We start from the raw sequence: 16,932 nt of genomic DNA on the forward strand, positions 1-16,932 counted from the left end.
CAACACAGAATAATATAAACTGAATAGGAATAGAGAACAAATAATATCGCTTTAAATCACAAATACGTCCGCACGGATTGACATCCGTCACAAGACTAAGATGGCGGCTCGAAACATAAGATATCCGCTGTTGTTTATCAATAAACTCCCCAGTAACGCGCTTAAAAACGATCTTTCGAAGACGGGCATAATCCAGGGATGCAACAATATATATTATATATATATATATATATATATATATATATATATTTGAGATTATCAAAAACTAAATATGTTATAAGATATTTTATTTTTTATATCAAAATATGTCAGATTAAGATATAAAATAACTTGTAAAATAATTAATGACAAAATACTATATTATAGTGTTTTGAAAAAATCTAGAATATGTAATAAAAAAATATAGGTTTCCATAAAAAAAGAACTGACTTTGAAATAACCTTTTAATGTTGCTCTAACGTCAAATAAAAATCGCCAGTTACCCCATTTGACTCTTAATTTGACATATTTTGATATAAAAAACTTTGATATAAAATATCTCGTAAAATATTTAGTTTTTGATAATTACCGTAATACTTTTATATATAGAATAATGAGACAAATCAATTGATATAAAAAATACAAATAATTATAAAAAAATACATTGCAAATAAGTACATACTTTTTCTTAAATTATTTTCATTATACATTGTCTCATGATTCTCTACATAAAAGAATTACGATAAGATTATCAAAAACTATAAAACATTTTACGAAATTTATTTTTTAATAAAAAATAAACGGTAAATATGCATAAAAGGTTATATCTCACCGATTTTATTGCTACTTGAATATGTTGTAGAGGAAATTTTTCTGAATAATTTGCCGCAAGAAAAAAGTGAGGGAAAGTTTTCGTATTAGAAGATATGACAAATTGAAATTTGACATTAAAGTTTGTATATACTGTAATAATCTGATATATGGGTTTCGCCCTTCCGCCTGCGGGAGGCTCTACCGAAAAATTAGACACATAGGTTTGGGTTGAACCTCGTTTTGCGTGGAAAATTGTAAACCCATGAAACTTCGCTTCGCATTGTAAAGTATATGTGTGAAGGACTCTGTACCTATCTCATAAATGTAAACAAAAACATTTCTTATGTCTTCTGCAATATTACTGATCCTAATTTTATTTTATAATACTTCAAAGAAAGCATTAAAATTGTGAAATTTCAATTTATTATCTTCTAAACGAATGCTTTTCCCCCCTTTTTTTGCGGGGAATTAGAAGAACCTTCCTCAGAAGAACCTTCCCTACAATATATTTAAGCGATAAAATCGGTGAGGTATAACATTTTATGCATATTTATCAAATAAACAAAAGGTTCTTATATATCATATGTGGCAATTAGAAGACAATCACACAAACGCGTAATCCAACAAGCCGGTAGTACAGGCGTCGCTGCTACGCGGCGCGCACTAAACTAGCTCGTAAGTTAAAAGATGTTCAGGCGCTATATATTTCGCCCGCGTCTAGTATCAGACATCTCCGCCAGACGACGCACGCCAAGTATGCTTTTCCGTGGGCCAAAGACGGCTCACGGGAAAGATAAGCAGGCTCCCCGCAGAGTGAAGAAGATTCTTTGTGATTAGCATATGCAGTCACTCTACCAACGCTTCGATAAGGTTCCTAGGCGTCAGGATTCGTTACGAAAAGACCAAAAGCAGGCAAAACGAGGACCAAGGAGAATATCTTCTCTGGGAGAAGAAATAGGCATACGCCAGCGGACACGACCGACGCCTCTGGACCTCCTAAGAAAGAAGACAGGCACATCCTCGCCTTCGTCTGATGCTCCGCGCCCCAGCACCAGCGCATCCTCGCCTTCACCTGGCGCTCCAGCTCTGGTGCACCCTCGCCAAGGTCTGTCGCCTTTGAGCCGAGGTCTAGGGCGATACGCCTCATCATCTTTTCATCGCCTCGGCTCGGTAGCAAACACCGGAGCTCCAGCACCGGACATCCCAACACAAAACGCCCACGGGGCTCCCGAAGCGCAGGAACGATGCGGCAACAAACCCAGGAAACGCTTAGCGAGATACTTCGTCTACAATAGAAGCAACGTCAAAACTGCATCCTACCTCACCAAACCTCAATAAGCCTTTCGTCTTATATCTATCTTCTTATATCTACATTATTATTTAATTGAGAATAAAAACCGAATTTAATTCTTCAATGCTTACCGATGTTACATGATTATGCAATATGTATAAAATCTCTAATATGTGACAACAAATAATTTAAACATGATATACTTTTTAAAGAGCAATATTAACAATCCTGAATATTTGCAGACACATTTTGAACATCATTTCAAAGCATAAAGTATATATAATAATATATATTTAATATAAATAAATTTTTTTTATTAATACAAATAATATTTTTAAATCCATGCCATATGCTTAAGTTAATACTTTAGAAAATTATAAATGTACCGTAAATAAAAACGAGGATATTAAATGATATTATATTGTTGCCCTGCATGAATTTCAAGAAAATAAAAGATTACATTTGTGAAACAAATTGCAGAAAGAACACATAAATATCATTAAAAAAAAATGAAAGTACGTGTTGCTGTCCAAGTATTTAACTCATTTGTTGCAAATACTCTTTAAATGTGCAGAAATGTATTACATCTAAAAAATTTTGATCAAAATCAACAGCATTTCAATCAAAAGCAACAGAAGATTTTCTTTACATAATAAATAACTTTGATATTTTTAATTCTAGAAACTTAAGAAAGAAATTTTATAAATGTCCGATAAATCTTGGTACATAAAGTTATTTTAAAGAAATTGGAAGATGCAAACAATGTTTGTTAAACTTAAAACTGAAAAATGGACAGTTATTAATAAATTCTAATCAATAAATTGATTTTTTAATTGATATAGAAAGTTTAAAAATATTATAAAATATTATATTTATGTCAAAAAGAATGGGCACAGATCTGAAAAACCTCCAATTGCGCTGAAATTTTAACTAAAGCTTGTCTTTGACTTGAATATAAAGCATCTTAAGGATTTTTTGCCGACGAGGTCCCGTTTGCCCCCTATGTTCCCTATGCCCTATGGACCTAGGCTCAACATTTTTGCTGTATATCTTCAAAAATATTGATTTTAGAAAAAAGTTTTAAACAAAAAATGAAGCTATTAAAAAATTGAACAAAAAAAGTTAAATACATGTTTCACATAAACTTACGGGGGCTCCACTACCATTGAAATTAGACACATTGGTTTGGATCGAACCTCGCTTCGCGTGAAAACTTGTAAACCCATATGGAACCTCACTTCACATTAAAAAGTGTATGCGTGGAAGCAGTGTATATTAACATGATAACGTTAAAATTATTATTTTATCGCGTAACTCCTAAAATAAAGGGTTTATGTGAAACATGTACAGTGTTTTTTATTCAGCTTTTTAATAGCTTCATTTTTGTTTGAAACTTTTTTTTCTAAAATTAATATTTTCGAAGATGTACAGCAAAAATGTCTGAAAATTTAAGGGGACATAGGGAGCAAACGGGGCCTCATTGACAAAAAACCATCAAGGTGCTTTATATTCAAGTCAAAGAAACTTTGGTTAAACTTTCAGCTTAATCGGAGGTTTATCGTTTTCAGAAATGTCCAAATATTTATATGATTTAATATTTTCAGTTAATGCAACTTTTTGATATCATTATTTTTATAAATGGAAATTAAAACAATTAAATTTGTAGATACAACTTCTTTTGGTTAACATATTTTATAATTTGTATTTTAAATTATTTAAAATAACATTATTTTAGATTAAATTAGATTAAATTAAAATAACTATTTCGTAAATACATATAACAGTTTTTCATAATTGATGAGTATATTAGTGCCTTTTTTTATGTTTTTTTAAAAAGAGGTATATTCAGATTAGATTACACATCACCGATAACCTTGACCTTGACATATGTTGTCAAGGACATGATTCTGAATAATTTTTCTTTATAACTTAACCAGCGGTCTCTTATAGCTTTTGAGATATTTAATGTTAAAGTTTTACAGTTTTAATGTATTTTCAGTAATTTAAAAATCCAAATAAGATATTTATTAATTTTGATGTATCACTAAAAAAATATTGTTTAAAAAAATTACCTTTTCAAGAAAAGATTAAGAAAGGCATCAAATCCATGCACCTGTCAAAAATATTAATTTTTAATACATAAGAAAGGCATTATACATATAAAGAGACGTTATTTTTATTGTCTATTGTTTATCTTTTTGTGCTACTTTTACAAAAATTTATAATATAAAAAGTAATGTTAATTGAGAATAAAAATTTATTTAAATATATATCTTTTTAAATATATATCTTATTTATATATTTTTTTTGCAAAAGTTATAATTAGACATCGGACTTTCATGTAACTGCATATTTTTTTTAAAAAAAGCAGATTGGAAAATAAGATCAAAATAAAAATTTATTTTATCGAAAAAACATTATAAAATTGCATATTTGATTGTGCATATTGTGCATATTTGCATATTTCATGCATATTTGCATATTTTTTTGCATATTTTCATATATTTTAAACAATTTTATAATATAAGATTGTCGTTTTCTTTTTATTTTCTAGTTCATTTTCATACAATATAATCTTTTGTCTGATAAACATTACAGATTTCCAGTTTTAAGAAAATATTATTGTTTATTGTGATTTAAATTATAATTCTTAAATAACATTTTATTTACATAATTAATATTTATTTTGTATAATTTATAATATTTTTTCCATCAATTTTTTTATAAATATATAAATTACCAAAATAATTGTGTTAATTATATTAAATGTACAAATACACAGTTGAAAAATTTATTTTCTTGTTAAAAAAAATATATCGGTTAAAATTTTTCAACCGATATAAATCCGTTAAATATTTAATATATTCATTAATTAAATATATTGCTGTTGTATTAATTGAATTTAAATTGAATTATTTAAACAACCGAAAAAAGGTGTACAATTAATACAATGTGTACATATCTTTAATTTTACAATAGATGTCTGTTCCGTATTAACGATAAGATTTATCTGTTAAAATTTACAGAAAAAAATGTTGATTTTATTTTGTGATAAAAGTTAGAGTCATTGCAGACTGTCAATAATTTTTTTCTAAATTTTATTATTAAGAATATGTTGATTTCATACAAAATTTATTTCAAATTATTACGAAGTTTGCATTTATTTTATGTTGAAATATTAGCATAATATTAGCATAATAGTTACCATTTAGTATATCTATATTACATTAAATTAACACAAAAATTTATGTGAACTATTTGGGTCATGCGATATAGTTTAAATTTAACATAAACTTTCTAAATAAATAAAATATAAATAAAATAATAAAAAAAACACTTAAAAAATATATATATTAGTTTTAGAGATGAATAATATTTATAGTAACATAGATAAACATAATTAATATAAAACAGTTTTTAATAAGAACATATATTTTACATATATATTTTTTTTATTTATTATGCATATTATTTTCATAGCACATATTATTTTACGGAGAAGTTTCGTTTGCCTACAGCTTCGTTTGCTTACAACGTTTTGCCAACAGCTTCAATTGCCGACATTCCCGATTGCCTGCAGAATGATTGCCTACAAGCATTATTGTACACATATAAAAATTAAAAATACGAACGTACGTTTGTACATATGTCATTATTGTGCACATACACATTTTACACATGACATTATTGTGCACATACACATTGTACACATGACATTATTGTGCACATACACATTGGACACATAACATTATTGCGCACAGACACATTGTAAACATTCGTATGATATTAGCCGACGACTAACACTTTTTTTAAATAATTATGTGTAAAATCAATTGCATTTTGTTTGTAGATGATTGTAGTGCATTTATTTTTGTTTGTTAGTTCATAATTAATTTTTAATGGTTTATTTAATTGTAGACCATAAAACTAGCCGACATATACTATAAAATTATAAAAATAGATGTAAAATGGATTGTATTTTGTTTGTAGATGATTGTAGTGCATTTATTTTTGTTTGTTAGTTTATAATTAATTTTTAATTAATTATTTAAAATTTGAAATACACCAAAGTACATGCATGGACAGGAAACACGCGCGCGCGCGCATGCGCGCACACACACACGGGGAGTGCAAGGGAAGTCTTCGGCCCTCTTCCCGCACCCACCCGCTGGGTGGACCTTGCCTTTACATTGTAATATAATTGATTTCACACATAATTATTTAAAAAAAGTATTAGTGGTCGGCCAACATCATACGAATGTGTACAATGTGTATGTGCGCAATAACGTCATGTGTACAAAACGTTAATATGAATTTCTTATATTATGTGCACAATAATGTCATGTGTACAATGTGTATATGCACAATAATGTCATGTGTCCAATGTGTATGTGCACAATAATGTCATGTGTACAATGTGTATGTGCACAATAATGTCATGTGTAAAATGTGTATGTGCACAATAATGACATGTGTACATACGTATTTGTAACGTGTATAAACATACGTTTGTATTTTTAATTTTTATACGTGTACAATAATATTTGTAGGCAATCGCTCTGTGGGCAATCGGGAATGTCGACAATTGAAGCTGTCGGCAAAACATTATAGGCAAACGAAGCTGTAGGCAATCGGGAATGTAGACAAACGAGACCTCCCCTTATTTTACATGAATATATTTTGCATAGAAAGTGTATATTAGGATATGTTATAGTATAAATATGTTGGATATTATAAATAACTCGGATCTCTTAGTTCTATAATAATAAATATCTACATAAAAAATCGGATATTTAGTTATAATATTAAAAAATATATAAAAAATAAAAAAGTTATAAAAATTTAATGCAAAGAAACTTGATGTTGATATAATAATTGTACAAAAGTAACATGAATAATATAATAAGAAAGCAATTGTAACAAGGCTTTAAATATTTTGTTAACAAATTTAAAATAAGATTGATGAAAATTACTGTAAGTTATACAGATTATTTTATATGGTAGTCAAATATGTTTTTATTGTTCTAGTAAAGTTTCTATTGACCACAAAATATTTTATTAATTACAATACTGTGTAATACCAATATGAATAAAGTGTTACATAGAGGTGCCACGTCCTTTTGCATTAAATGTTTATGAATTTTATATTTTTTGCAATATTTTTTGGTATTATAACTTTTACACAGAATATTTTAAATAATTTTTTATTCACAATTGGCGCATTTTCTTTTATAATATAATTTTTAGTAGAAAATACAGATTTGAATAATAAACAATAATAAACAGTAAACAAGTAAAAATAATGTCTCTTTGTATAAAGTATTTTTTGATGTATTAAATTAATACTTATTTGCCAGTTTTCTTTATTAATTGTTAAATTCTAACATTTTTTTGTACAATGATTTTTTGAACGATCGCGCAAGGATCTGGCATCTATTTTAATTCCTTTTTTAAAATAATTTGTTAAAAGTTATTGTATCAACGTGCACTTTTTTAAATAAAAATATTATAAAAGATTCTTCTCAATTATTTATTAGCTAAAGAAGTTTCATGTTTATACTGCTAATAAATCTTTTATACATCTAATATAAATAAACAAAATTTTCATTTCACAATAATAACATGCTAAAAAGTTTAAAATATTTTATATAGTCTTAATAATTTAATGTTATACAGAAAAAAATCTTCTCTGCTATTCGTTTTTATATCAATAAAAAAAATAATATTTTAAATAGTAAAAATAATATAAAAGAATATATACAATTATTTCTTAAAAGAATTATAAGTGCGTGTTTGTGTGAGAATTTTTTAAGATTCATATCATAAAAATCATAAAATGCATTTAAATATAAACACAAAATATATGGTAGAATAATATATTTAAGATAACAAGAAAATCAAATAAAGAAAAATTGTATCTCGTAGTTCTGGTAAATGTCACGATTCATTACAATCCTGAGGGGGTACGATCAATAGTGGCGCGCACGGTAAAACATATATTATCCACGAGAGATACTCAAGCGGATGACAAAACGTGTGCCCGATGTAGCGTCGCAACGTGATAATCCTACGTTCGATAAACTGGAGACGCGATAAATTGACATGTAGGAATAAGCATGTTGGAGAAGCGTCACGACATCAGGGGATGTATCAGGGGAGTGGACGTTGAAAGAAGTGAAAAAGGATAGAACGATCCGTGGGGATGGAAAAATGAGCGAGAAGCGTGATGCAAACGCGTTGCCGGAAGTGTCAGGAGGGGTACCGAACGTAAAGAGGGAGGTTTGTCTGATGGTGCGAACGGTGGAACGCGAAATGCGAGGTGAGCGCGTGAGCAAAGGATGGTGGGAGGTTATAACTGGCTGGAAGGGAGACTCGATGAGGTGGCGGAAGGGAAGAGGTTTGATACGGACTTTGGACAGCTAGCAATGGCTCAGTTTGCTTCCGTTCCGCGTCGCGCGAGGTTTGTGTGTGCTTTCTATTGAAGTGATTGTTCTGCACGCTGATCTGTATTCTAAAAAGGAATTCGTTTCTTTCCCTTGTCATCTTCTATCTCGGAGTACGTAACGGAATCATCCATGCACGATGTACATACATCGTTACAGGATGTGCTTATAAGTGTATGTATGAAGTGCCTCATATTCTATGAAGTGCTTTCTGCTTTCGAGATAAACTTCTCGCGCGTGATCGTGGATAGAAAATCATGTCGACGAGAAGCCACTACTGCTTGTTTACGTGTTTGTTACTCATACTTGGATGCATTCAAGGTAAATAATAAAATATAGCTATGTCTTCTATGATTGCACATACAACAAGCGCGCGCGCGCATACACACATATAATTTTTGGAAGAAAGGATTGCTTATAATTTTATTTCTATTAATTGTTGCATACGGAGGATTCATTTATGAAGGATGTTATATGTTTGCTTAAAAGCGGATGCTTCGTTTAGGGAGAGGTACTCGGTTTAATTTAATATATTTGACGAAATTATGAGTTCGCATAATGTAATAATTCTAGAATGAGTCAGTCTTATGAAAAAATCAGTGTACAATACGATGTTAACTATTAATATTTAATGTATTTTAGTATATATAATATGTATTGTATATGAACATATAAAGAAAAATACACTCTGTATATAACTATATAAAATTGGAGAATATTGGGCTAATTAAGAGTCTGGTGCGGTAAATTAAATGCGCAAAATTTTTTTGTATATGTATTTCTTCTTTACTTGAACGTTTCGGTCCTAGTTTTGGACCATTATCAGCAATATTGGTCGATGTATAATAATATAACTATATAAAATTATGTAATTTTTCCTAAAAAATTATTTAACTTATTACTTATTACTTATATTAAAATTAGTTTAACTTATACACAGAGCTCTATAATAATTCTTATACGTATGAATATTTTGTTTATATATAATTAGAGACAGAAATAATATAAAATAATTAAAAAATAAGAGAAAAGTACAAGTTTAGAATTATAATCTTTTATATAATTTAATACTATTATATAATAATACTATTATTTAATACTATTATAGTTCATGTAATTTAAATATAGAAATAATATAAAATAAGAAAAAATAGGAGAAAGATTAGAATTATAATATTCTTCATGTAGTACTATTATAATAGTTTTTATGTAGTTTAATTAAATAAAATAGCATTAGAAAGTGATCATAATTAAAATAAAAAGTACAATCACAATATTTTTTATTGATAGAAAGAGAATATATATAAATTTTAAAAGTAACTTTTTTATTTTATATATTTTATAAACAAATAGCAACATAGCAAAAAAATCACGTGAGCAGCAAAACATAAAATGTTTTGAATTAAGACCTGAAGATATTTTACGCATAAGATTTGAGTTTCCATCTAACTGTATATTAAGAGTTGGTGAGTTTCGCGAATGCATGCATACCGCTTTATCCATTTTTGCGCAGTTACGAGGTATTCACGAATTCATAGGATGTGTAGTATGTGTGGAATATTTAAAGTAGTATCAAGAAAACGTTTGAGCATTTATATAAAAACTTGACTTTATCATGGATAATTATAGTTTAGATATGGTTTGTGATATATGTAAAATGATAAAATTTATATATGTAGTATTAAAAAAAAGAAAAATAAAAAATTTGTATATACATTAGAATACATTATTGAACGTAATTATGTAGCATATTATTATTACTCCTAAAATGTAGTTTTTCATAGACAAATACATTTAAAAAATATTACATATAAAATAGAAGATAAAAAACAAAAATTATAAAATTCTTCACAATAATGTTAAGAGAAACAGAGAAGAAAATAAAAAGGGAGTAAATGAATGAGTGAGTGAATGGGAGAGACAGAGACAGAGAGAGAGAGAGAGAGAGAGAGATTAAAGATAAAATAATTATTTTCATTTAGTAATAAGCAATTCTTAACAGTTAGTTCCATTATGCACAACACTCTGTGCATATTCAGCAGAACTTTGCAACAAAGATTTAAAAATTCATAAATTAGCATTTGATTCCTTCTTGAATTGAAAATTTTGTAATTAATTATAAATTTATTTAGAATATAATCAATTTTTATTTATATTATTTATTTATATTATTTATATTATTTATTTTACAGGTTATTTTACATATAATTTGACCAAACTACTATTATTATAGGAAGGTGAAGAATTTAATTATGATAGACATTAGATAGGTAAAGAATTTTATTATGATAGACATTATTAAAATAATTTGCATGTTATTATTAATTAATAATAATAATTAGTATAATATTATATTTAAGATCAATAAAGTGTTCGAAGTTAAAAAATATACAGTTTGTGCCAGAAATAAGTCTATTTTTAAAGTTTTCTATTTACCACTTATTTTTATATTGAGAATTAAAAAGTTTCTTACAAACGTGAAACTACAAAACAAAAATACACTCTACTTTTGAGCTATAAATATCTTATAATATCGCAGTTTCATAAGAATATCCTAGCAAAATTAGAGATAAAAATGTTATTTTTTTGTATTAAATTGTAATATAAATATAACAGCAATTTTTTTGATCATAAATTGGTGCGATATTTTAGTATTTATGCAGCAAAAAATCTATGCAGTAAATTAAATAAGTTAATTACTTATTTATATTTGAATCTTTGCAAGTTAAGATAATATTTATTATTTTCAATAATTTTTTAATAAAAATAAAAAGAATAGTAGAGTTTTTGTCTAAGAAAAAATTTCTTGGCATATTCATAAAATTGTATTGTGCAAATAAAAATTGTTTGTATATGTACTTATGTATAAATAATCGCGAAGAATAAATTTGATGAGAATAATGTGCAAATGCCGACTAATACCAATTATATGTACTACATATAATAACAATTTTACCATAGAATTTGTTATATGTATATATAATTTTTACTAAATCCTAGTAATATTTAAGTAATGCATAAGTATGAATAAGAAATTTTTATTTATTTTAATGTTAATAGAATAAAAAATATAACACATTTGAAAAAAACATGTTTATATACATAATATATATATATATATATATATATATATATATATATATATATATAATTAAATTTGAATAAGATAATTAATTAAAATTTTAAACTCTTGTATATATATATATATATATATATATATATATATATATATATATATATATATATATATATACAAGAGTTTAAAATTTTAATTAATTACTCTTATTCAAATTTAATTATTTTTTGTATACATATACTTTTGTATATATATACAGAGTGTTTTAAGTATAAAATTAAAGGGGTTATTCCTTGGCTTCTTTTAAGAAGAAAAGATTCCATAAACATGTATGCTAAACTGTTTTGTTTTCAAAGTATATAGTGTTAAAATTGTACCAAAAAATGAAAATTTTGAAAATCTGAAAAATGTTTCATCGATAGTTTTTTATCGATTTTTAATATCATTTTAATAACATTTGTACCATATTATGTATGTAATAATAATAATTTATATGATAATAAAAAACCACATATTGTATGTAATAATAATATATGTAATACTAAAAAAAATGTAATAATATGTAATAAAAAGCATGTAATAATATTATATGTATTATATTATATGTATATTTTTTATATATGTTTCTAGTCTGAACATATAAATTCTCTTTCAATATTTTTAAATATTTATGCTTTTATTCTTCCTAGAACATCTGTTTATTTTTTTCATAATTATGATGTTGCACTGAAATATATAGTTTTTTTAATAACCTTATAGAAAAAAATCACATGCGAAGATCGTGCAGACCATGTTGCTGGACTGCTGTGTCTTGTAAAGTTTTAATTTTAATTTTTTTATATTGATATTTTTTCTAAATTTTTTACTAAAAGACGAGAAATATGTATATCTATCTACTGGTAAAGAAAATTATTATAAATACTAATAATTGATAATAATGATGGGCTAATGGAAGTCGCGCGTAAGGTTGAAAACGCAAATTATATTTAATGATTTAGTAATGAGATTTAATATTTAATAAATGTTTCGCTCCCATCTTCAAGCTCTCCCCAGTACATTGGAGTTTAATGTTAATGTTACGACGTTATCATTAGATATAATTTGTATTTTTAATCTTACGCACGATTCCTATTAGCCCATTAATTATTATTATTTGTATAATTATAGCATTATTATTAATTATATTAACAATATTATTATTATTATTATTATAACATTGTGAATATTTATCATTTTATTATTGCAAATTATTATCTAATTATTGCCGAAAACATTTTTAGCCTAATATGCCGGTGCGTATCATCATGTTGAAATTAAAAGTGATTTCTCTGCTAGTACGGCATTAACTAATAAGATTATTTATATGCGCCTATAGAAAATTAAGATAATTATTTTCATTAATGAATTTGTGAAAGTATAATGGCTTAATTATTAGGCGGTCATAAATAAAGCTCCATATTTTTAAAGACTATCAAATTGCACGTTGTTTTCTTTTTAATGCAATGCAAATTTACTTTTGCTCACTTTCATGCATTTTGATGGCATAAAATACCATTCGTATAAAAAAATTCATTCATCTGTAAACATAATGCGACTGATAAATCTTGGATCAATATTTTTCCGAGATAAAGAAAATTTTTTGCTTAATCTGAAGTTTTGCAGTAAAAGTTTATGCACGATACTAGGCTTAAACTTATGGTTTCTCAAAATTTGAAAAATTGTACAAATAGATAAATCTGAGTTATTAGCTATTGATATTAGCTACAGATTGATAAATGCGAATTATTAGAAAATAATTTGACTATCGCTTTGAGTCTCTTTCTAAAATAACATATTAATATAACGTACATATCTTGATACATACCGAATAAGCTAAAGGATAAATTAATAATGTGGATCTTATCGTCATCGCTTGATTTGGACAAGATATCTCTCGTAAAATCAATTACTCATCAATTACTTTTTAATACAATAAATATTTATTATCTCGTAAATAAACTATTTCTATTATTTTTTCAATAAAGTTAAAGCCATAATAAATTTTATTTTTATTAAATTGAGATTATAATTTTTAGTTATAAATTATGTTATGGGACAATAATAAAAAACATCCCAGAAAAATTTTCATATATGATCAAATATAATTATATATAAATTAGCCATACATAATCATACATCGAATTTGTTTCTATATGAACATAATTATATCTAATCATGAATAATACCTGGTTGTATATAACTATGTGTGTTTGTTCATACTTTATTAGCCATGCCATATATGGCTGATTTATATTTTATCATATACAGTAAAACCTGTTTTTGTGCGGTCCTTTTTTATGCGATTTTGTTTTTGTGCGATTGGTTTTGTGCGATTTTATTTTTGTGCGACTTTTTTTGTGCGATTTATTTTTATGCGGTATATGAATCTTAACGGCGTTAGCACCAATTTAATGTTTCCTATCAATGTACATATACATGTTGTGGACGAACTCTGATTACGTGGTCTCCTTGACAACGGTGTATCTGGACTTCGCGATGCTCTGTTCATTTATTTTAAACAATCTCCTGACAAGGCAGAGTCAGTTACGTACACAGTATTGTCGCTCGACGCGCGAACAGCATACGCTTCGTATTCAGAGTTTTATCCACGATTCACGTGATTAAGGATTCATTTTATAGTGAGATTAAAGGTAAATAAATTAGTTACTTTTGTTTCTATTTATATGTAGTTTTTATGATTTTTATTTTAATTTTAGACATAAGCACTCCCTTACAATGAATAATTATAGCCAAAAGAAAGTAAAAAGACAGACAATTCCATTAGAAACAAAAATTCTAATATTAAATAGACTAGCAGATGGTGAAGGATCTACAGCTGTTGCTAATGAATTTAAATTAGGTGAATCCACGATCAGAGCTATACACAAACGTGCGAATAAAATATATGAATCTTTTAATAGTGCAACAAATGACAGTAGTAAAAGAGCATCGTATTCGAGAAATATTGTATTAGAGAAGACGGAAAAGGCTCTCGTGTTGTGGTTTAAAGATTTGACTAAAAAACGAATCCCCGTTCACAAAGAATTAATTCAAGAAAAAGCTAGACATTATTTCAACCAACTGAAGGACTTAGAACCAAGTTCGTCATCCTGTTCACGAAACGTGACATTTTCTGCGAGCAACGGCTGGTTTGCTGGATTTGTACAACGGTACGCACTTCACAATGTGAAGATACAAGGCGAGGCAGCGTCCGCCGATGAAACGGCTGCTATGAATTATCGCAAAGTATTAGCGGAAATCATTGATGATGGTGGATATTGCCCAGACCAAATATTTAATGCTGATGAGACTGGGTTATTCTGGAAAAAGATGCCCAGTCGAACATTAATTGCGAGATCGGAGAAAACTGCAAGTGGTTTTAAAGCGGCAAAGGACCGAATCACACTTCTTCTTTGCAGTAATGCCTCTGGTGCAAAGATGTTAACACCACTTATTATAAATAAAGCATTACACCCACGTGCGCTAAAAGGCGTAAATTTATCTGAATATCCAGTACACTTCATGGCCAATAAAAAGCATGGGTCACATCAGCTGTATTTACAACATGGTTCAATGATTGTTTTGTACCAGAAGTTGAAAAATACATGGAAGAGATGGGTCTTCCGTTTAAAGTATTGCTAATTGTAGATAATGCACCCGGTCATCCCTGTATAGAACATCCTAATATACAAATGGTGTTTTTACCACCAAATACGACCAGCCTTATACAACCACTGGATCAGGGCATAATCGCAAATTTTAAGAAACATTATATCAAATTAACTTTCAGCTACATTTTAAAAAAGCTAGAGGACGATAACTTAAGCCTAACTGAGGTTTGGAAAAAATTCTCAATTTTAGACTGCATAAACCATATTATTGCAGCAATTGGACAAATCAAACAACACACATTAAATTCGTGCTGGAAAGTGATCTGGCCTGAATGTGTAATTAATCGAAACGTTACCGAAAACGCGTCAACGTTATTATCTGAAATTAGTGCGCTCGCACATAACATCGGCGGAGAAGGCTTTGACTCTTTCAACGATAATGACCTGGACGAGATGATTGAGGACCAAGCTGTCGATGATAGCGACATTATCAATAGTTTGATAGATTATGAAAATGGACAAGAAGAACCGGAATCTATTACTGCGGATAAAATATATGCAGGGATCCAGATTTCGAAAAATTGGAAACGCATTTTCTTAAAATAGATACCAATGCCGAAAGACGCTTAAAATTCCAAAAGAGCTGAGATCATGCATGTCTCACTATCGTGACGTTTACAAGCAATTGACCAGTCAACCGTCGTCACAAAAACTGATCACCGACTTTATGGTACCAAAAAACAAACCAATTTAAATCCTATCTTCAAGCGACGAAAGCGATTTTCAACCGATTCATCACAAGAAGATGCGCGTTTTAGATTACGACGAGTAGCAGCAAACTATTTAACGTATAATTTGAAAACTTCTCCATATATATGTACAATGAAAAATTAAATCTTTTACAATTTCTTTAGGTCTAATTTAATTATTTTATTTAATTGAAAGCATTCTCTCATCTATTTCATAAGTCATTGATGTATTTTCTAAGTCCGACTTTTTTATGCGGTCCCTATCCACCGCATAAAAAAATTTTAGGCGGTATATCGTACAAAGTTGTTTATTATATGTAAGAATTTATAAAATTTTCGAATATTTTTTTTGTACGATTTCTTTTATGCGGTCCCTATCCACCGCACAAAAACAGGTTTTACTGTAATTATATTTTATCATACATAAAAATTTTTTTCTTGTGTATACATTGCAAAGAATGATTTTGACTTTTTTTCGGATATTTATATGTCCGATTTTTACACAATTTTAAACAATCAGTTTAATATCTGAATATTCTATGTTGGAATTTTATCTGGAATTAAGCTAACTACTTTCTGCAAGCTTTAAATAATTCTCATAATCAAAACGTAAATACGAGATAAATAATGCATAACGCATCACATAGCGGTAAGCAATCGAACTAACGATTATTGAATCAAGCGATGTGATAGCGACGCGATACTATATACATAAAAAGTGCGAAAGCGTGAAAGCATGAAAGCGATTAGCCTCGGGATACTCATGGCATATCGTCGAGATGCTATCAAGAAACTTATCCGGAATTTTCTGTTAAATACCTTCAATTAAGATATCTTAAGAAATAAAATTTTTTAATAAACAATCTAACGGCACTTTTCTTATGATATGATATTGACACAAACTTTGATTGGCACTAGTTTAAACAAAATC

At 27.9% G+C, this 16,932-nt stretch overlaps 1 protein-coding gene across 1 annotated transcript in view; it reads left to right on the forward strand.

Annotated features, from left to right (window-relative positions):
• The first annotated feature begins 8,441 nt into the window (after window positions 1–8,441).
• Window positions 8,442–16,932, forward strand: part of LOC126852015 (uncharacterized) — a 577,582-nt gene continuing 569,091 nt past the window's right edge. Inside the window, exon 1 of the mRNA XM_050596475.1 lies at window positions 8,442–8,847. Coding sequence (XP_050452432.1) covers window positions 8,784–8,847 — 64 coding nt within the window. The 5' untranslated portion in view covers window positions 8,442–8,783. The remainder of the gene's footprint in view (window positions 8,848–16,932) is intronic.

The sequence above is a fragment of the Cataglyphis hispanica genome, chromosome 9 (genome assembly GCF_021464435.1).
Source record: "Cataglyphis hispanica isolate Lineage 1 chromosome 9, ULB_Chis1_1.0, whole genome shotgun sequence".
In the NCBI taxonomy this organism is placed as follows: Eukaryota; Metazoa; Arthropoda; class Insecta; order Hymenoptera; family Formicidae; genus Cataglyphis; species Cataglyphis hispanica.